The sequence below is a fragment of the Myxine glutinosa genome, chromosome 1, assembly GCF_964187855.1.
Source record: "Myxine glutinosa chromosome 1, kmMyxGlut1.1, whole genome shotgun sequence".
Lineage (NCBI taxonomy): Eukaryota > Metazoa > Chordata > Myxini > Myxiniformes > Myxinidae > Myxine > Myxine glutinosa.
In genome coordinates this window covers 116,326,528-116,344,815 of record NC_136261.1, presented here as the reverse complement: position 1 = coordinate 116,344,815, position 18,288 = coordinate 116,326,528, and the positions used below count along the sequence as shown (strand labels likewise).

Here is an 18,288-nt window from a genome sequence, read left to right as displayed (position 1 = left end):
GTGGGAAACACATATTTAGCCTACATAGAATAAGGAAATACACTATTTAAAAAGATATATCGTGGCCTTTGTGTAAGTTTCATGGAATTAACTAGGAGGACGGCTGCGACCATTATTTACATTACGAGGGTGTTACACATAACAAAACCATACTTCTCAAATTCGTTACACTTCTCAAATTCGTTACACTTCTCAAAACCGTTACAATATATATACATACAGTGCGTATCAAAGAAATGGTAATCCGAATTCAAGGAGTTAATATGCAAAGGTTATTTAGTTTGACAATTTACATGTGGTTTACCAATTATGAGGAGATCCTCAGCTTTCCATGGATGCCTTTCATGCATCATTGCTGTCACACATGACCGAGTACATGTTCATTGAAAATGACAAGTTCAAATCGCAATTTTACAAGTTTGGCTAATCGGTGTAAGATAGTTTTAAATGGATGCATTACTTGTCGACTGCCAAGTTGATTATGTAAAATTGTTAAGCTGGTCTGGTAATCGTCGGTTGCGTCATCCTTTGTTTAAGATGGGTATTTAAGATGGGCCCTACAGTGTATGGGTTTAGAGACAGTCTGAGTCATTGAAAAGATGGTTCAACTTACGACTGAACAGCAGAACTTCGTGGTTACAACCTTTCACCAAACTGGAAGTTTGCAGCGAACTCGTGATGCGTTCAGGGAATTTTTCCCAGAACGGGAGCCTCCAGCAGCCAAAACCATCTGGGCGAATGTTAGAAAATACCAAGAGCATGGCACTAGCCTCAACCGCAACAAGGATAATTCTGGTAGGAGGCACACTGGGCGATCGGAAATGAACATTGCAGCAGTAAGGCAGCAAGTTTTGGAGCATCCTAGGGATACCAGCTCAAGACGAAATGGGACGGGATTGCCTTCGGAAACATTCAACCGAATCACAAGACTGGACCTCCACCAACATCCATATCGGATTCACATCCGGCATGAACTTACGCCAGGGGATTTTGCCAGGAGGCTGATGCTTGCCGGATGGTTGACAGCACGTTGTGAGGCAGATGTCAATTTCCTGCGGTATCTCATTAACGGCGACGAAGCTGCTTTCGCCATGGACTGCAAGGTCAATACCCATAATGTTCTTGAATATGCACCGACAGGACAACTCCCGGAATTTAATTTTGACACCAACATGAATCGACAAAAGTGGACTGTTTGGTTGGGACTTTGTGGAAGTGGTCAGGTGATCGGACCATTTTTCTTTCAAAGGAATGTCAATGGTAACAGGTATCTGCAGATGATCAATGATGAAGTTTTACCACAGCTGGAGGAGAACTTTGAGCGACAGGTTCGTGGCCTCTTCAGATATCTCTGGTGGGCCCAAGATGGCGCCCCAACACATCGTCTTATCGCTGTCCGAGATCGACTGAGGGAACTCTTTGGAGACCGAGTCATTGCCCTCAACCATGCAGTGGAATGGCCGCCAAGATAACCTGACCTCACACCATGTGATTATTTCCTTTGGGGACATTTAAAGAACAAGGTGTTCGTAACTCTTCCCCGTGATCTTGACGAATTGCAGGGCCGTATTCGACATGAAGTGGATGCTTTGCGCAATGACCCGGCTTTGGTGAGACGAGCAGTTCAGGGCATGCTCCACCGCTGTGAGCTTTGTGTTGAAAGGGGAGGTGGACATGTTGAAGGTGTGAGTGCATAAAGGCCAATCATTCCTGAGAGAAGTTCACATCTGACGTTCATTTTGCACCAATTATCCTGACTTGCATCGATTAGCCAAACTTGTAAAAATGCGATTTGAACTTGTCATTTTCAATGAACATGTACTCGGTCATGTGTGACAGCAATGATGCATGGAAGGTATCAATGGAAAGCTGAGGATCTCCTCTTAATTAGTAAAGCACATGTAAATTGTGAAAATAAATAACCTTTGCATATTAACCCCTTGAATTCGGATTACCTTTTTTTTGATGCGCACTATATATATATATATATATATATATACTATATATATATATATATATATATATATATATATATATAATGTATGTTTATATATATATATATATATATATATATATATATATATATATATGTTTATATATGTTTATATATATGTATGTTTATATATATGTATGTATGTATGTATGTGTATATATATATATATATATATATATATATATATATATATATATATATATATGTTTATATATGTCCGAGATCTATATATGATCTATTATATATGTCATTATATATGTCCGAATTATATATATATGTCCGTCATTATATATGTCATTATACATTATATTCTGATTGAATCTCCCGATTATATATATATATATATGTGTATATAATATATATGTATATATATATATATATATATGTATATATATATGTATATATATATATATATATATAGATATATATATATATATATATATGTATATATATCTATATATATATATATATATATATATATATATTGTTACAGACGCGGCTTAGATGTTATTTACCGAGCGGTTTGGTATGACCACGTCTGCACAAGTTACCCGATTATACCCGAACGTTGACTAATCGCGCTGCGCTAGATCAATGAAGGAAAAAGACACACGGCTGGGATTAAAATGACACGACACCAGGGATACGGTTCTCAAGACCTCCGGAGGAGATTATATTAAGGCGGAAGGTTAGATTACAACTACAAGAGGACAGCAAAGGAAGATAGGCACTTAGACACAATCTTATATTATTCCCGACAGACCACAGAGAAACAGGACAAAAACTGACTCACACGGGGATTGATGGCAAGGAAAGCGGGTATTCGATGGCCAGCACAAGGTGCACCTTGTGCTCAGGGACAGGATAGCGCGGCCCAAAAGATGCAGGAGGTCTCTCAGCGCTCGGAGGTGGCTCTCTTGTCTTCTCAAGCTCGGGGCGCATCTGACCTCACATCCGGTAAGTCGCTGCGTATATCCGGCGGGGAGTGACACGCCCTCGGCTCGTTAGCTCCGCCCCAGATGGAATCGGCTCGTTGCTTCTCATTGGGTGCATGCGGGGGGGGTTACCGGCTCCGCCCTTGACGAGGGGCTGACAGGGAGCCCCTTCGTGGTAACCCCGTGGAGCGCATGGTCATGGCGGCTAACCGAGCTGGTGGGAGGACGCACACTCCCCCGCGCGCCGTGGTTGTAGTTGTTGTTGTAGCTGTAGTTGTTGTTGTTGTTGTTGTTTGGGGGAAGAAGATGGAAGGAGGTATGGGAAGGTCCTAAACTCACTACTGGTGCCATATAATCACATTCTGGTGCAACGAAGAGTCAGAATTAATGGAAAGGAGTCCTTAACTGACATAGACTAAGAATAACTAGCAAGATGTCGAAAGTTGTCTACGTGAGATGCGGTGGACCTGGGCACGACATTTAATGGGGGAAAAAGGGCAAGGTCGGTTCTACAGAGTGTTGTTTACAGACAATGGGACTAGGGAATGGGGGATTGGGGATAGTTGGGGAGTATTGGGGAAATAGGGGAATATTTACAAGCGATATGGAGGCCAAATTCCATATTCGCAACATTGCACCCTTCTCTACCCTCGGGGCGTCCCGACCCGATAAATTTTTACCTACTTTAGTGTGGCACGCAATGTAGTTCCCTCTACTATTAACTCTACCCTGAGTGCGACAGTTTTACAGATATTCACAAATGAGTAAATATGTCCCCCTGCGACGTTGCACACTTCTCCTCACAGAAACACACCCACAGGATAACCGAATCCGAAAGAATCCTTAAACTAAACATACAGCCGGTAGGGAGCATTATTTACAAGACTACGCTGCTATTTACACTACGATCCAGGACCTGTCTTTGGAGGGACACATGCAGATGTTATGCATAGAGAGAGCACGCATGCCAGCATCGATACACCAACCCACGAGTGCTCTGTGGCCTACGGCCTTTAATAATGTGCAGAGCACCCCTTCCAAGCATCAAGCACCACCCCATCACACAGTGAGCACCATCCGGTGCACCAATAAAGTGTTTATGAATCATTGTGTGGTGTCGCAGCCGGCCGATGTTCTGCCGCTGGTCTTGCCTTCGTGTGGTGCACTTGGCCTTCTTACTTCTTTCAAAAATAAAGAAAGGCGCCAACCGCGTCCATTTCTCTATTGTGGTCGTCAGGGGGGCCAACTGTTAGTGGTTCACCTTGTATGGCATCGGTGCCACGTTGACCCATAGGTCCATCCACGGGTGGTGCTTGGCCGCATAAGAACTGCGGTCCATGGTGGGTGGCCACAAACATTGCGGTCCATATGGTGTATCGATCCAGGCAGCAAGCAGCGAAAGTGCAGGCCCACAACTGCGAAGCCAGCACCTCTCTCTCCTCTCTCTCTACCCCAAAGCCAGATCCTCGGAGGTGGGAGACAAAGAAGAAGACAAGTGAGTAAGGTGGTAAGGGCGCAAAAGTGCACGCAATATAAGATGATGCACACTGGGGGCACATGGGAACCAGGTGAGACAGGTACGTTCCTATCGTACGCCCCCCCCCCCCCACCAGTAACCTACATGGCCCCTCCCTTACCCCTTACTGTATCCACACAACACAACACTACCCATAAACATCTACTTTACAAATCAACAAACATCCCTACTGTCTTCCCCGTTCCTCCCATAAACCAAATTCGTCTTCTCTCCCTCCTAACCAATCAAATTTGCCATTTTCAACTCTCATCAAAATTTGCCATCTCCAACTCAACATCATAATTTGCTATCACCAATTCATCATCAGTCCCTCCTAGGGAGGGAGAGATGGAATCACCCCAATGTCTCATCCACGTCGTGATGCGTCTCACAAATCCTCACAGCAATTCTCATTTCCTGCACCAAGACAAAGAAAACACAGGTGTGGAGTCATCATCATCACCACAGGTAAGTGGCTGCGTATGGTGCGACAGGTTCATCAATCCTAACTATTTCCTAAATGACTTTAACAACTTTACACTACCCGGGGTCTTTCTCCGGCCAAACCATTGGCCCTCTTACACTATGGGTTCTAAAAACCAATTCCCATTGGCCAAACTGTGGTGCTTTTCAATTTGGGGTCTCACTCCCCCGATTCATCTCCCGGTGCCCTCGCACAATTTCTGGGCTGTGGCGTGTACCTCTCCCAGTGGGTCTACCCACCTGCACACCTCCACCACTGCAGTTGCCTCCGAGCTTACCTGCTCCTTACCCTAACCTAACTACCTGGGGAAGGCCCTCTGGCGCTCTCCCCACTCGGTGCCCTCTCTGGCACTGGGCTACCCGGGTCCATCCTCCGGATCCTCGGGCCCCATCCACAACTCTACCGGCTCCCAGAGCCCACCTGCGGCCTCACCTGGCCGACATCCTCACAGTGGTGGAGTGCCCAACCAACTACACACACTAACAGGCTACACGCCCAGCCATTTCCACAACACTAATGCACCCATTCACAACACCATTCTGCAACCGCACCACAGATGCCAATATCCAACCACAATTTACCTGTACCCTCTACCTAACACTTACACTACCCGCCCCGGGTACTCGTGAAAGGGGTCCACTCTTCCCCCATCCACACCTTCGCACCATGCACACCACTCCGTACCACTTACTCCAACTCTCTCCACACACCTGTACTTGCACACCTGTGCTCTCACACCGGGTGCCACCTGCACCCTTCTCTCCCCAAGCGCATTCGCGCTGATCCACAACACTCACTACTCATACACTGCTCCACACACCTGTCCAGTTGCACACCTGTGCAATCACACCTGTTCCACCCTCACACACACACGGCATCATCTCATCTAACTACTCCCCTCTGAAACTTGCGCTTCCCAGTCGTCCCTTTAAACTATTGCGCTCCCTCGTCATTATCATCCACACTAATCTACCTGCGTCCCCACTACAGGTATCAGTCACTAACTAAACTTAACGTTACCTACTGTCATCTTCGCTAGATCCCTATCAATATAACCTAACCCACCCGGGCTAGTTTTCACTGCCATACACCCCATAATATATTGCTCCTTTGCCCCACACATGGGAAGGGTGGCAGGGATGCCATCCCACCACATCGGGGGTCTCTCACTACCAATTTTGCACATCAAATTTCAACAAATCAAAAATTTGCCAATCACTACCCATCATCTGCCAATCACTACTGCCAATCCCTTGCCAATCATCAAATTTTGTTTTTCTCCAATTTTGGGTCCAAAACACTAACCTCATCACCCAGTCTACTCAATAATGCCTCTCGGTGCGCCAATTCCTGTCCAAAGCCCGGCTTCGTAAAGCCAAGCAATGGATGCTGGTTGTTTTGTGCCGGCGGCAGGATGCGTCCGGCACTCGGTGCAGGGACGGGGGCTTACCCGTGCCGAGATCCCACGCACCATCTCGGCACGGAGCCATCCAATGTCCCGCTCTCGACCTGCCGGCACGTCTCACCAAAAAGTGGTCGCCATGACGACCCTTTCTATTGGGCTGCCCGCTCCGCCTAGTGGAGCACGGACGCGGCCGTTCCACGCGAGGCCCAGCACGCACCGAGGGCCCGCTTCGGCTAAAAGTCGACCTAACCTCTAACCTGGTTACCGTCGATGCTTCACCTGGATTCTTACACCCCGCAGCCCGTTCCTTGCTCACACATCCAGCCGTCTCCATGCTCCTCGTACCTTTCCTTACACACCTCGGTACACTCATTCCACTCACAGCCTTGGTCACACACCTGACCACCGAACACCTTGGCACACATTCGTCACTCGCACACCTCACCAATACACCTCTTCGCGCCCCCTCCTCGGTCACCTCCTCTGTGACAATCACAGGTGTGCTCTCACTCGCACATCCTACCACGTGCCTCACTACCAACTCCAGCGTGCATTCCCACTCACGCTCTACCATTCCAGGTGTGCATCCTTCCATCCCAGGTGTACATCCTCGCTCACCTGTCACAACTAACTCACGCTCCATGTCACTCTCACTACTTTCACCTCCATTCCTGACAGCGCACTCTCCCTTACTCTTGACAGCGCACTCTTTCCTCGTGCACCTGTCCGTCACACACCTTTCTCGCGCACACTCTTGCGCACACTCTCCCGTCACACCCTCTGTAACACTTACCACACCACGCTTCCATGTGCTCCCTCGCACACACGCTACGACCGACTCACTCTCGCCAGCACCCTCACTCCTTGGCACGCACTTTTTCCTCACACACCCCAGAGTCTGACTTTCTCGCACACCTCCTTTTTCGCACACCAGACCTGTCGCACACTTCACCAACGGCCTCTCACGAACACCCGGGTCCATCTCGACCCCCAAGCTTCTTAAATCCCCTGGCGCATCATACGCACGACCATATTGGTCACCACTTACACCGGGTCCTCTTCCTCTTCGCTTCTCCTCCATCACCTGCGAATCCCTCATCCGGTTAATGAGCACATCATCACGATTTGAACACAGGCTTTGGACCAATTCTTTTACTTCCTCCTTTATCTCTTTCTTATCCCCTCTCCGTCGCTTCTTAATTTCGCTCATCCCTTCTTCCACTTCTTCTAGTTTCTGCTTCACCTCTTTTATTCCCCGGTACGTCTCCTCAAGCTCATCCTCTAAGGCTACCTTGACCGTTTCCATGTGCGTCCTCACCTGCCGGTCCTTCGTCTCCATGACCTCTATCACCTCGTCCAGCCTCGTTGTCAGTCCCTCACGTACCATCTGACATTCCCTCTTCGTCGCTACCAAGTCATCTTTTAGTTCTTTCTGTGTCGCTTTTAAACCTCCTAATACCGCAGTGTTCCTTTGAACCTGCTCCACTAACTCCGTCTGTCCCACCGTCAGCTGCTCCACCTCCTGCGTCAGGTCCTCTATGCCCCCTTGTAACTTTACAGTCCCCTTTCTCACCTCCTTCTCCATGTGCTCCTTACAGTGCCTCACCTCCTCGCGCACTCCTCCGACCTCCTCACTCACTCCTCCTCTGATCTCCTCTCCCATCACTTGCATCTCCTGCCCAGATGCCACCCTCATCTGCTCCATTTCCTCCCTGTGAGCATCCAGTTTAGTTTCTACCCCCATTCTGACCCCCTCTATCTGCTGCCCCATTTGGTTAACTTCCCTTTCCGCTTGGTCCCTCATGTCCCTCAATTTGCCTTCCATACTGTTTTCTAACCCCTCTAACCCATTTTTCACTCCCTCTATCTGATTCTCCTGGGCAGCCATTCTATTTTCTACCCCCTCTAACCCCTTTTGCATCCCTTCCATTTGATTCTCTTGAGCGGCCATTCTGTTTTCTACCCCCATTAACCCATTTCTCACCTCTTTTATCCCATTGTCTAACCCCTCAAAATTTTTGTCTACCTTCTCACCAGTACCCCTCGCTTCGTCCCTCATTACCCCCATTTGGTTTCCCATTTGTCCCATACTGCTTTTCAAACCTCTAATTTGGTCTCCCAATTGCTCACCCATTTGTTCCATAAGGGCCCTCATTTGCAACATAAAAAGGTTCGGATCCACCAGGGGCGCTGCCACGGTCGCGGGCGTGGACGCCGTGGCCACCTTGTGCGTGACAACGCTATTTTGCGACCCTGCCGCCCTCACTGCTTCGCTCTCCTCGCGTCCCTCAATTTGGTCCTGGACCGACCCTGCCTCACTCTCCCCTACCGGACCCCAGCTGTCTTGGTCTGCCATAGCGCGACTTTCAAAATTCGGGTTTTTATTTCCGTATAACAAAATCAAATTTCGCCGTTATAATTTCGCGCGGGAAACGCGCTCCGAATCGATTCTACTCCAAATTTGGGCCTAATAAATTTAGTCCCGGGTCCGAATTCCACTCCTCGACACCAATTGTTACAGACGCGGCTTAGATGTTATTTACCGAGCGGTTTGGTATGACCACGTCTGCACAAGTTACCCGATTATACCCGAACGTTGACTAATCGCGCTGCGCTAGATCAATAAAGGAAAAGACACACGGCTGGGATTAAAATGACACGACACCAGGGATACGGTTCTCAAGACCTCCGGAGGAGATTATATTAAGGCGGAAGGTTAGATTACAACTACAAGAGGGACAGCAAAGGAAGATAGGGCACTTAGACACAATCTTATATTATTCCCGACAGACCACAGAGAAACAGGACAAAAACTGACTCACACGGGGATTGATGGCAAGGAAAGCGGGTATTCGATGGCCAGCACAAGGTGCACCTTGTGCTCAGGGACAGGATAGCGCGGCCCAAAAGATGCAGGAGGTCTCTCAGCACTCGGAGGTGGCTCTCTTGTCTTCTCAAGCTCGGGGCGCATCTGACCTCACATCCGGTAAGTCGCTGCGTATATCCGGCGGGGAGTGACACGCCCTCGGCTCGTTAGCTCCGCCCCAGATGGAATCGGCTCGTTGCTTCTCATTGGGTGCATGCGGGGGGGGGGTTACCGGCTCCGCCCTTGACGAGGGGCTGACAGGGAGCCGCTTCGTGGTAACCCCGTGGAGCGCATGGTCATGGCGGCTAACCGAGCTGGTGGGAGGACGCACACTCCCCCCGCGCGCCGTGGTTGTAGTTGTTGTTGTAGCTGTAGTTGTTGTTGTTGTTGTTGTTTGGGGAAGAAGATGGAAGGAGGTATGGGAAGGTCCTAAACTCACTACTGGTGCCATATAATCACATTCTGGTGCAACGAAGAGTCAGAATTAATGGAAAGGAGTCCTTAACTGACATAGACTAAGAATAACTAGCAAGATGTCCGAAAGTTGTCTACGTGAGATGCGGTGGACCTGGGCACGACATTTAATGGGGGAAAAAGGGGAAGGTCGGTTCTACAGAGTGTTGTTACAGACAATGGGACTAGGGAATGGGGGATTGGGGATAGTTGGGGAGTATTGGGGAAATAGGGGAATATTACAAGCGGATATGGAGGCCAAATATATATATATATATATGTGTATATATATATATATGTATATATATATATATATGTATTATATATATTATATATATATATATATATATATATATATATATATATATAATTATATATATATATATATGTGTATATATATATATATGTATATTATATATATATATGTATATATATATGTACAGTATATATATATATATATATATATATATATATATATATATATATATATATATATATATATGTATATATATATATATATAATATATATATATATATATATATATATATATATATATATATGCATATATATATATATATCATATATATATATATATATGCATATATATATATATATATATATATAATATATATAAATAATAGTATATATATATATATATATATATATATATAATATATGTATATATATACTGTATATATATATATATATATATGTATATATAGTGGTTGGGGTGGTTGAAGATGGAGTGGTTGAATTGGTGGAGAAGTGGTTGGAAGAATGTGAATGTGAATCCTGGACAATACCACCACATAATGTGCTCATTCAATGATAAGCTAATGGCTGCTAAACACGACATTGTTCAAGTTAAGGAAAGGAAACTTAAACGTGATGAAATGTTATGCAAGCATATAAAACCATCTCAAGAGAATACACCCATTGCAAACAATAACCAGGTAACTCCAACCACCACTCCCAACCACTTTTCTCCAACCACTTCTGACCAACCACTACAACCACTTCCAACCACTTCTCCACCAATTCAACCACTCCATCTTCAACCACCCCAACCACTCCAACCACTTCCAACCACTTCTCAAACCACTTCTGACCAACTTAAGCATAAACACAAAAATCGACATTATCGTAAAAAACAATACACAAACCGCAGACATCATTACATGCAGAACCGTTCCTCCATGGAAATGAACACAGCTGAGGTTGAAAATAGTCAAACCAACAACAATAGAACTTCTACTGCAACCAAACTTGTAGATCTACCTAAACTCGGGATCATCAATCTTTCCATTCATTCCCTCAGTGAGGCGGAAATAAACCTGCTCTCTAAGGGTTTAAAATTTTGCCCAATCGCTCCACAAATAGACCAATTACAATTGAAAGAGGATTTAAAAGATTTCTGTAGGTGAATGACATTAAAGGCACACTTTGCTAAAGTACACCCAGCACCATCAACGCCACAACAAACAACACCAACAAACACGCATACAATCACATACACCGATACTAATACACCACAACTCACTTTACCTAAACCAAAAAGCACCTGGACACCACGTGTTGACAATCCATATCTACATGTCTATATGGAACAAGTGAGCAATGAAATTGAAAAGGTGGCACAAAAATATAATTGTTCCAGACATAAGGACAATCTTACAAAGGCAGAGCGACGAGCACTTCACAATCTCCAAAATAATGAAAAGATAGTCATAAAGCCAGCAGATAAAGGTACTGGCATTGTCATTATGTCGACTACCGATTACGTTGCAGAAGGTAATCGTCAACTACATAGTGATACTTACAAAGAGCTCCCATCCGACCCTACCCTTTTACATCTTGAAGAGGTTAAAAAGGTAGTAGATTCTATTCGGGTGGATAAAACCATCAAATCTCGCTTGGTTCCGAAAGATCCTCATTGCCCTAACCTTTATTTTCTTCCTAAAATACACAAGGTAAACAATCCAGGTAGACCAATCGTATCTGGCTGCACATGTCCAACTGTTCTCATATCAAAATTTGTTGACTGTCATTTACGTCCTCTCGTGTTGAAGCTCTCCTCATACCTCAAGGACACAACCAGTTTTCTGACCCACATCCAAGGATTGAACAGAATATACTCACCTTTCAACTCCCAAACCATTTTAGTCACAGCAGATGTTACATCCCTCTACACTAATATTCCACATTCAGAAGGCCTGTCTGCATGCCGCAAAGCCCTCGATACATGACAAGTCCCAATGCCACCTCCTCAAGACCTTATGCGCCTATTAGAACTGACACTCAAACTGAATAATTTCCAATTCAACGGACATTACATTCAAACTCAAGGTACCGCTATGGGTACCCCTGTTGCACCATCGTACGCTAACATCTTCATGGGAATGATAGAGGCCAAGATCAATGCACAACCTCATCACGGAATCTTGGAAAAATCCTGGGTACGTTATATTGACGACATCCAGTTCATCTGGTCAAAATCCCCCCGTAGTCTCACCCAATTCCAAAATGAATTAAATTTGATTCATCCGACCATCAAGTTCACATTCGACAGCTCACAGTCCGAAGTTCACTTTCTAGACACATCACTCACGCTTCAAAATAACAGACTCGAAACAGAACTATACACCAAACCAACAGACACTCACTCTTACCTTCTCCCTTCTTCATCTCATCCTAAACATACAATTGCAAGCATACCATACAGTCAAGCACTCAGAGTAAGACGCATTTGCTCAACAAAAATGGCAGAAGAAACTTCTCTCTGCCAATTAGAAACACACTTCATTGCAAGAAACTATGACCCTCACTCTGTGCAAGAAGCAATAACCCGAGCAAAACACATACCGAGAGCAGACCTTCTGACTTACAAACCCAAACCCGCAACTAACCGTGTCCCACTGGTAACCACCTACTCTGCTACCTCATCCCAATTGCCAAGTATTCTGAATAAGGCCCTTCCTCTCCTCCATCAATCAGAAACACTCGGCACCACATTTCCTCAACCTCCACTAACATCATTTCGACGTGGTCGGACACTCAGGGACCTCTTGGTAAAAGCAAAGCACCCACAGCCCCACAACAAAGAAACTAGGATCCCTGGCTTCTATAAATGCACAGCAAACAAATGCATTATTCACAAGCATTTACTAGAAGGAAACAAATTCTGTAGTTCTAGCACTGGACAAAAATTCCCCATCACCTCCTATATGAACTGCAAATCTACATGGGTCATATACCTAATCACTTGCCAAAAGTGCACCAAACAATATGTTGGAAAAACTGAAAATACACTCTACACACGATTTAATAACACCCGGTCAGAAATCAATAACTTCCACACCAGTCAGGGCAAATCTCTACCTTACACGATACACTTTAATCAACCGGATCACTCTATAAATGACATTCAGATCTCTGCCATTGAATCAATCACAAATCGATCACACACCACGATTCTGAAACGTGAGTCCTTTTGGATACATAAACTTCGGACAAAAGTCCCTCATGGCATAAATTTTGATGACTAAAGCATGTTCCCACATCAACCCAATCAAATTGTTAACCGTAACCCATTCATTCATTCATTCATTCATCATTCATTCATTCATTCATTCTACCTTTATATGTCATTTATATAAATATATAAATATATTATATGAATATAAATGGGATATGAATATATGCTTGTGTGTTTATGTATGTATATCTCTATATTTGTATATGCACGTGCACCCTAACTGTAACGCAAACGGTCACTTCCGTTGAACTTGGGGCTGGTGAGTGAACTTTGGCGTGGCTCTTCCTTCTGTATGCATTTTATACACACATCACACATCTCACACACATATCACCATACATACTTGACTGATATACATGCCTGCTGTTTTTGTAGACTCAGAAAGAAGACCTTTGTAGGTCGAAAGGTTGTCGACAATTAAAGATCGACGTCCTGAAGCTACGTCCGCGTCTTATTTAATCTAACGATTATTTATTCAATACAAATGAGACACCCTGCTCGTACTTTGGAGTTTCTACTATTTCTTACAGTTACATATATATATATATATATATATATATATATATATATAAATAAATACAGACTTGGCATTTAATATGGAATTTTTTTTTTTCTTGACTTGGGTTTACTTTCTTAACTCAGTATATCAATCTGGTGAGTTTCTTTCACACTTTGGTGATTTATTTGTTAAAAGAACCATGTCACTGATTGTCTGTCGCAGCAAGAAGTCAACAACAGGATTATATCACAGGTGGCGTGGCAAAATGTACGGACAAGTGCATTTGATGATTGGCTTCACAGTCGGGTATACAAGGGTTGTTGCGTTCTGTATTAGTGGAAAACAACTGCTGCACGTCTCCAAAAGTTATTGCCGCTTCCAATGGAGATGGTCCGTCAACTCGACAATGCTGCTTGTCATGGAGTGGTGGCTTTACGAAATTCCGGCATGAAACAGCGTGCTATTGCTCGGCAGTATGGCATCACTCAAGGTCAGGTGTCAAAGATCCTGAAACGAAATGCTCAGAGGGGTGTCCCTACTCCAATACCGAGGCCAGGACGTCCCTGCAGAACCAAAAGGAGGGATGATCGCCAGCTGCACCGGTTAGTCCGCAATGGCCATACCAAGTCAGCTAATCGGCTTAGGGCTGAGTGGCAGCAACTGACAAATGTGCTTGTATCCAGAAGGCTAGTCAACCAACGACTGGTTCAAGCAGGCTATCGTGCCAGGCGTCCCCTAAGAAAGCCACGCCTGACCAGACAACACCACCAGCACCGATTGCAGTGGGCCAGAGAGCACCGTCAATGGCAGCCAGGACACTGGAATCATGTGATCTTCAGTGACGAGTCTAGATTTCTGGTCTATCGTCAAGACGGCCGCGTCCGAGTGTGCAGACAAGTGCATGAAGCCTACAACAAAGAATGTATAGTGCCAAGAGTCCAAGCTGGAGGTGGTGGGGTGACCGTGTGGGCTGCTTTTCATACAGGGGGCAAAACTGACCTGGTTGTTCTGAATGGAAACCTGAACCAGTTCAAGTACAGGGCCATTCTGGAAGAAACATTGCTTCCATTTGCTCATGCAGCCTTTTGAGGAAACTTTGTCTTCCAAGATGACAATGCATGGCCTCATCGTGCTCGCATGATCCAACACTTTCTTGCTGACCGTGGTGTAGAGCATATGGAGTGGCCTGCCATGTCCCCGGATATGAATCCGATAGAGAACTTGTGGGCAGAATTAACGCGTCAAATCGACCACTTGGACCAGCAGCCTGCCTCTGCGTGAATTGCAGCAGGCTATTGTCACTGCATGGCAAGCGATTCCTGTCCAAACCTTGGCAAATCTCGTGAACAGCATGCCTCAACGCGTACGTGCTCTCCTGAATGCTTGTGAGGGTTACACGAAGTACTGAACTGTAATTTTACTGTCCGTAATCCCAGTCGTAATTTAACTTTTGTTTAAAAAATAATAATTTTTGGCTAATGTGCAAAATAAAGAGATACTTCTGGAAAACGCACAGAAGTTTAACACAGTACTGTCCGTGAATTGAGTTCGATATCAGTTTACATCACTTTCAAGGATCAATTTATTTGCTTCGAAATGTCAAATGTGGTTTTTGTTTCTTTTAAAGGTCACATTAACAAAATGAAGAATAATTTCAACATAATTCCATTGAACTTTTGGTTCTAAGACATCTTGAAAAGTAAGTTCAGCCCCACAAAAAAAATATTCCATATTAAATGCCAAGTCTGTATATATACAGTATATCTACTAGCTTGGATCGTGTCGTTACAGAGGAACGGGCTTGTTTTCGATGAGGATAATGACTGTACCTGAGTTGCAGTGTTGTCATTATTTACACCAATCATAATACAAACAATTACTTTGCACAAATGTATTTGTTGTGTTTGTGATATTACATTTTTATAGGCAATTTAGGCTGAAGATTTATATTGAAAATATAACAAAAATTTCAAAAAAGAACCCCTCAGCACATACATACAGGAGGGGTAGATGCAGAGTGGAAGTTTGGGACGATTACGCCTCACCACCACGTAAATAAAAACACCTCACCACCACGTAATTCAAAATACCTCAGCACCATGTAATTCAAAACACCTCACCACCACATAATTCCAAACGCCTCACTACCACGTAATTCAAAACACCTCACCACCATGTAATTCAAGCTCCTGATGAACAGTTATTGTGCTGACGTTGCTTCCAGAGGCAGTTTGGAACTTGGTAGTGAGTGTTGCAACCGAGGTCAGACGATTTTTACCTGCTACGCACATCAGCACTCGGCAGTCCTGTTCTGTGAGTTTGTGTGGCCTAACACTTTGTGGATGAGCTGTTGTTGCTCCAACACGTTTCCACTTCACAATAACAGCACTTACAGTTGACCGGGGCAGCTCTAGGAGGGCAAAAATTTGACGAACTGACTTGTTGGAAAGGTGGCATCCTATGACGGTGCCACTTTGAAAGTCACCGAGCTCTTCAGTTCAGCCCATTCTACTGCCAATGTTTGTCTATAGAGATTGCATGGATGTGTGCTTGATTATATATACCTGTCAGCCATGGGTGTGGCTGAAACAGCCTAATCCACTAATTATAAGGGGTGTCCGCATACTTTTGGCCATGTAGTGTAGATATACAGTATATATACATACTTATTGGCACCTTGTGCCAACTTATTCGACCAGAACAAATGCGACTGAGAACCTTTCCCCTTCAACTTGATGACAATTGAAACACTCAAAGGATATCACTTTAAAATGTATGCTGTCTTATCCAAACTAATGCTGTGAAAAATATTCACAAAGAGCAGAGGTGAGAGCAAAGGCCAAAGCATAACAAAATGTCTGTACCAAAAAGTGTCGCTGACGAGTGTTTGCAGGAGCACAATGCCGGATCCCGGAAGTGCAGCATCCAGAGCATCTCTGAAGCTCCACGCAAGATGGCCAGATCACGAAACTTCCCTCGGAGTCATTGAACAGCGAATGTGGAATTGCGACACTCTCATTTCGGGGATGGCAAACTGCGGCAACTGCTACTTCTATGTGGTCAAAAAGGGTGGTGAACAGTTTTGCATGTTTAATTAGCTGAGACATGTAAAAACAAGGATATGCATAATTTTCCATTAAGTCTTCAGATTAGTTGATCACTTTCAATCAAGAATAAAGCAGATTCACTGTTAGACAAGTTTTTGAACAGGTTTTGAGGCTTATGAAAGAGCAGAATGACATGGGCCAATGGATCAACAGACAAATTTGGCAAAGGGAAAACATCAAATATATGCACCACAGCACAAAGAGAAGAATTGTAGAAGGATAAGAACAGGGTCAAATCAACGTTTCTGAGTTAGGTTTGATGACGTTCAGGAAGAAGAAGAAGAAGCAGCCTTACTACCAACTTCGTACACTTCCGGAATTGTTTGATTCATTTGTGTTCAAATGTTTGCGAATTGTTTTGCATTTATTTATGAGAATGTGTACTTGTATATAATTATAACTGTCATGAATCAAAAATTTCCCGACCCGGATCTCAGTCAACGGAGCATCTTGTCTTCTGGACTTGGTTATGACTAACTTCCCTGAAAACGTCTGCTGCTCTTCTTCTGCTCCAATCGGCTCATCTGATCATGTGCTTGTTAAAGTGGACATCTCTCTGACCATTCTCAGAGAGCCTCCTCAGCGTCGACGAGTCTGGCATTTCACTCAGGCCAACTGGCACGGTCTTCGAGCAGCCATCAATCATCTGGACTGGTCTCCCATCTCTACCACCTCTGACATCAACTCATCCTGGGAATTCTTCCAAAGTAAATTGCTCTCTCTCATGCCCAGATTTATCCCATCTCGTCTTCAGTTGTCATACCCTTCCTCCCGTCCATGGTACACGGAATCTTATGGTGAGGCTGTTGCCCAGAAACAACTTGTTTTCGTCTCCTGGAAAGCAAATCCAACGGAAGGAAACCTCATTTCCTTTCACAAAGCCCGAAACAAGTGTGTGTCCACCGTCAGGAGAGCTAGGAAACAATATCTCTCCGTTCTCAAGACCGAACTCTCTTATCTGTCTCCCTCTTCCAAATCCTGGTGGCGTCTGGTCAAATCTGTTTCTGGTGTTTGTTCCCCCTCCATCCCCTCCCTCACCTCAAATGGCTACACGGCTGACTCCGCACGTGAAAAAGCTGAATGCATCAACTCTGTGTTTGCCTCTAAATCTTGTGTCCCAAACCCATCCCTCTCTGTACCCACCGTACCCAGTCATACCCAGCTGCTCCTGGACTCTGTGTCCTTTCCTCCTGACAAGGTGGAAAAGTTTCTGTCAACCCTCGACTCTGATTCTGCAACTGGACCTGACGGCATCAGCCCATGGGTCCTAAAATCCTGTTCTTCCACTCTTTCACTCCCTCTCTCTGTTCTCTTCACCCTCTCTTTTGCTCAAGGTCATCTGCCATCTGCTTGGAAATCAGCCAACATCACTGCTTTGCACAAAAAAGGTGTAAAAACAGATCCTAGCAACTACAGACCAATCAGCCTTCTCCAAATTATCAGCAAAGTCATGGAATCCATCATTGCTTCAGATATGAAATCTTTCCTCTTCTC

At 44.7% G+C, this 18,288-nt stretch overlaps 1 protein-coding gene across 2 annotated transcripts in view; it reads right to left on the bottom strand.

The window, feature by feature from the left end:
* Positions 1-18,288, bottom strand: part of LOC137427818 (platelet-derived growth factor subunit A) — a 197,195-nt gene that overhangs the window by 105,509 nt on the left and 73,398 nt on the right. Inside the window, exon 3 of one of the 2 annotated variants that reach the window (XM_078776389.1) lies at positions 16,552-16,739. The exons of the other annotated variant lie outside the window; for it this stretch is intronic. Coding sequence (XP_078632515.1) covers positions 16,552-16,739 — 188 coding nt within the window. The remainder of the gene's footprint in view (positions 1-16,551; positions 16,740-18,288) is intronic. 2 annotated transcript variants of the gene reach the window in all.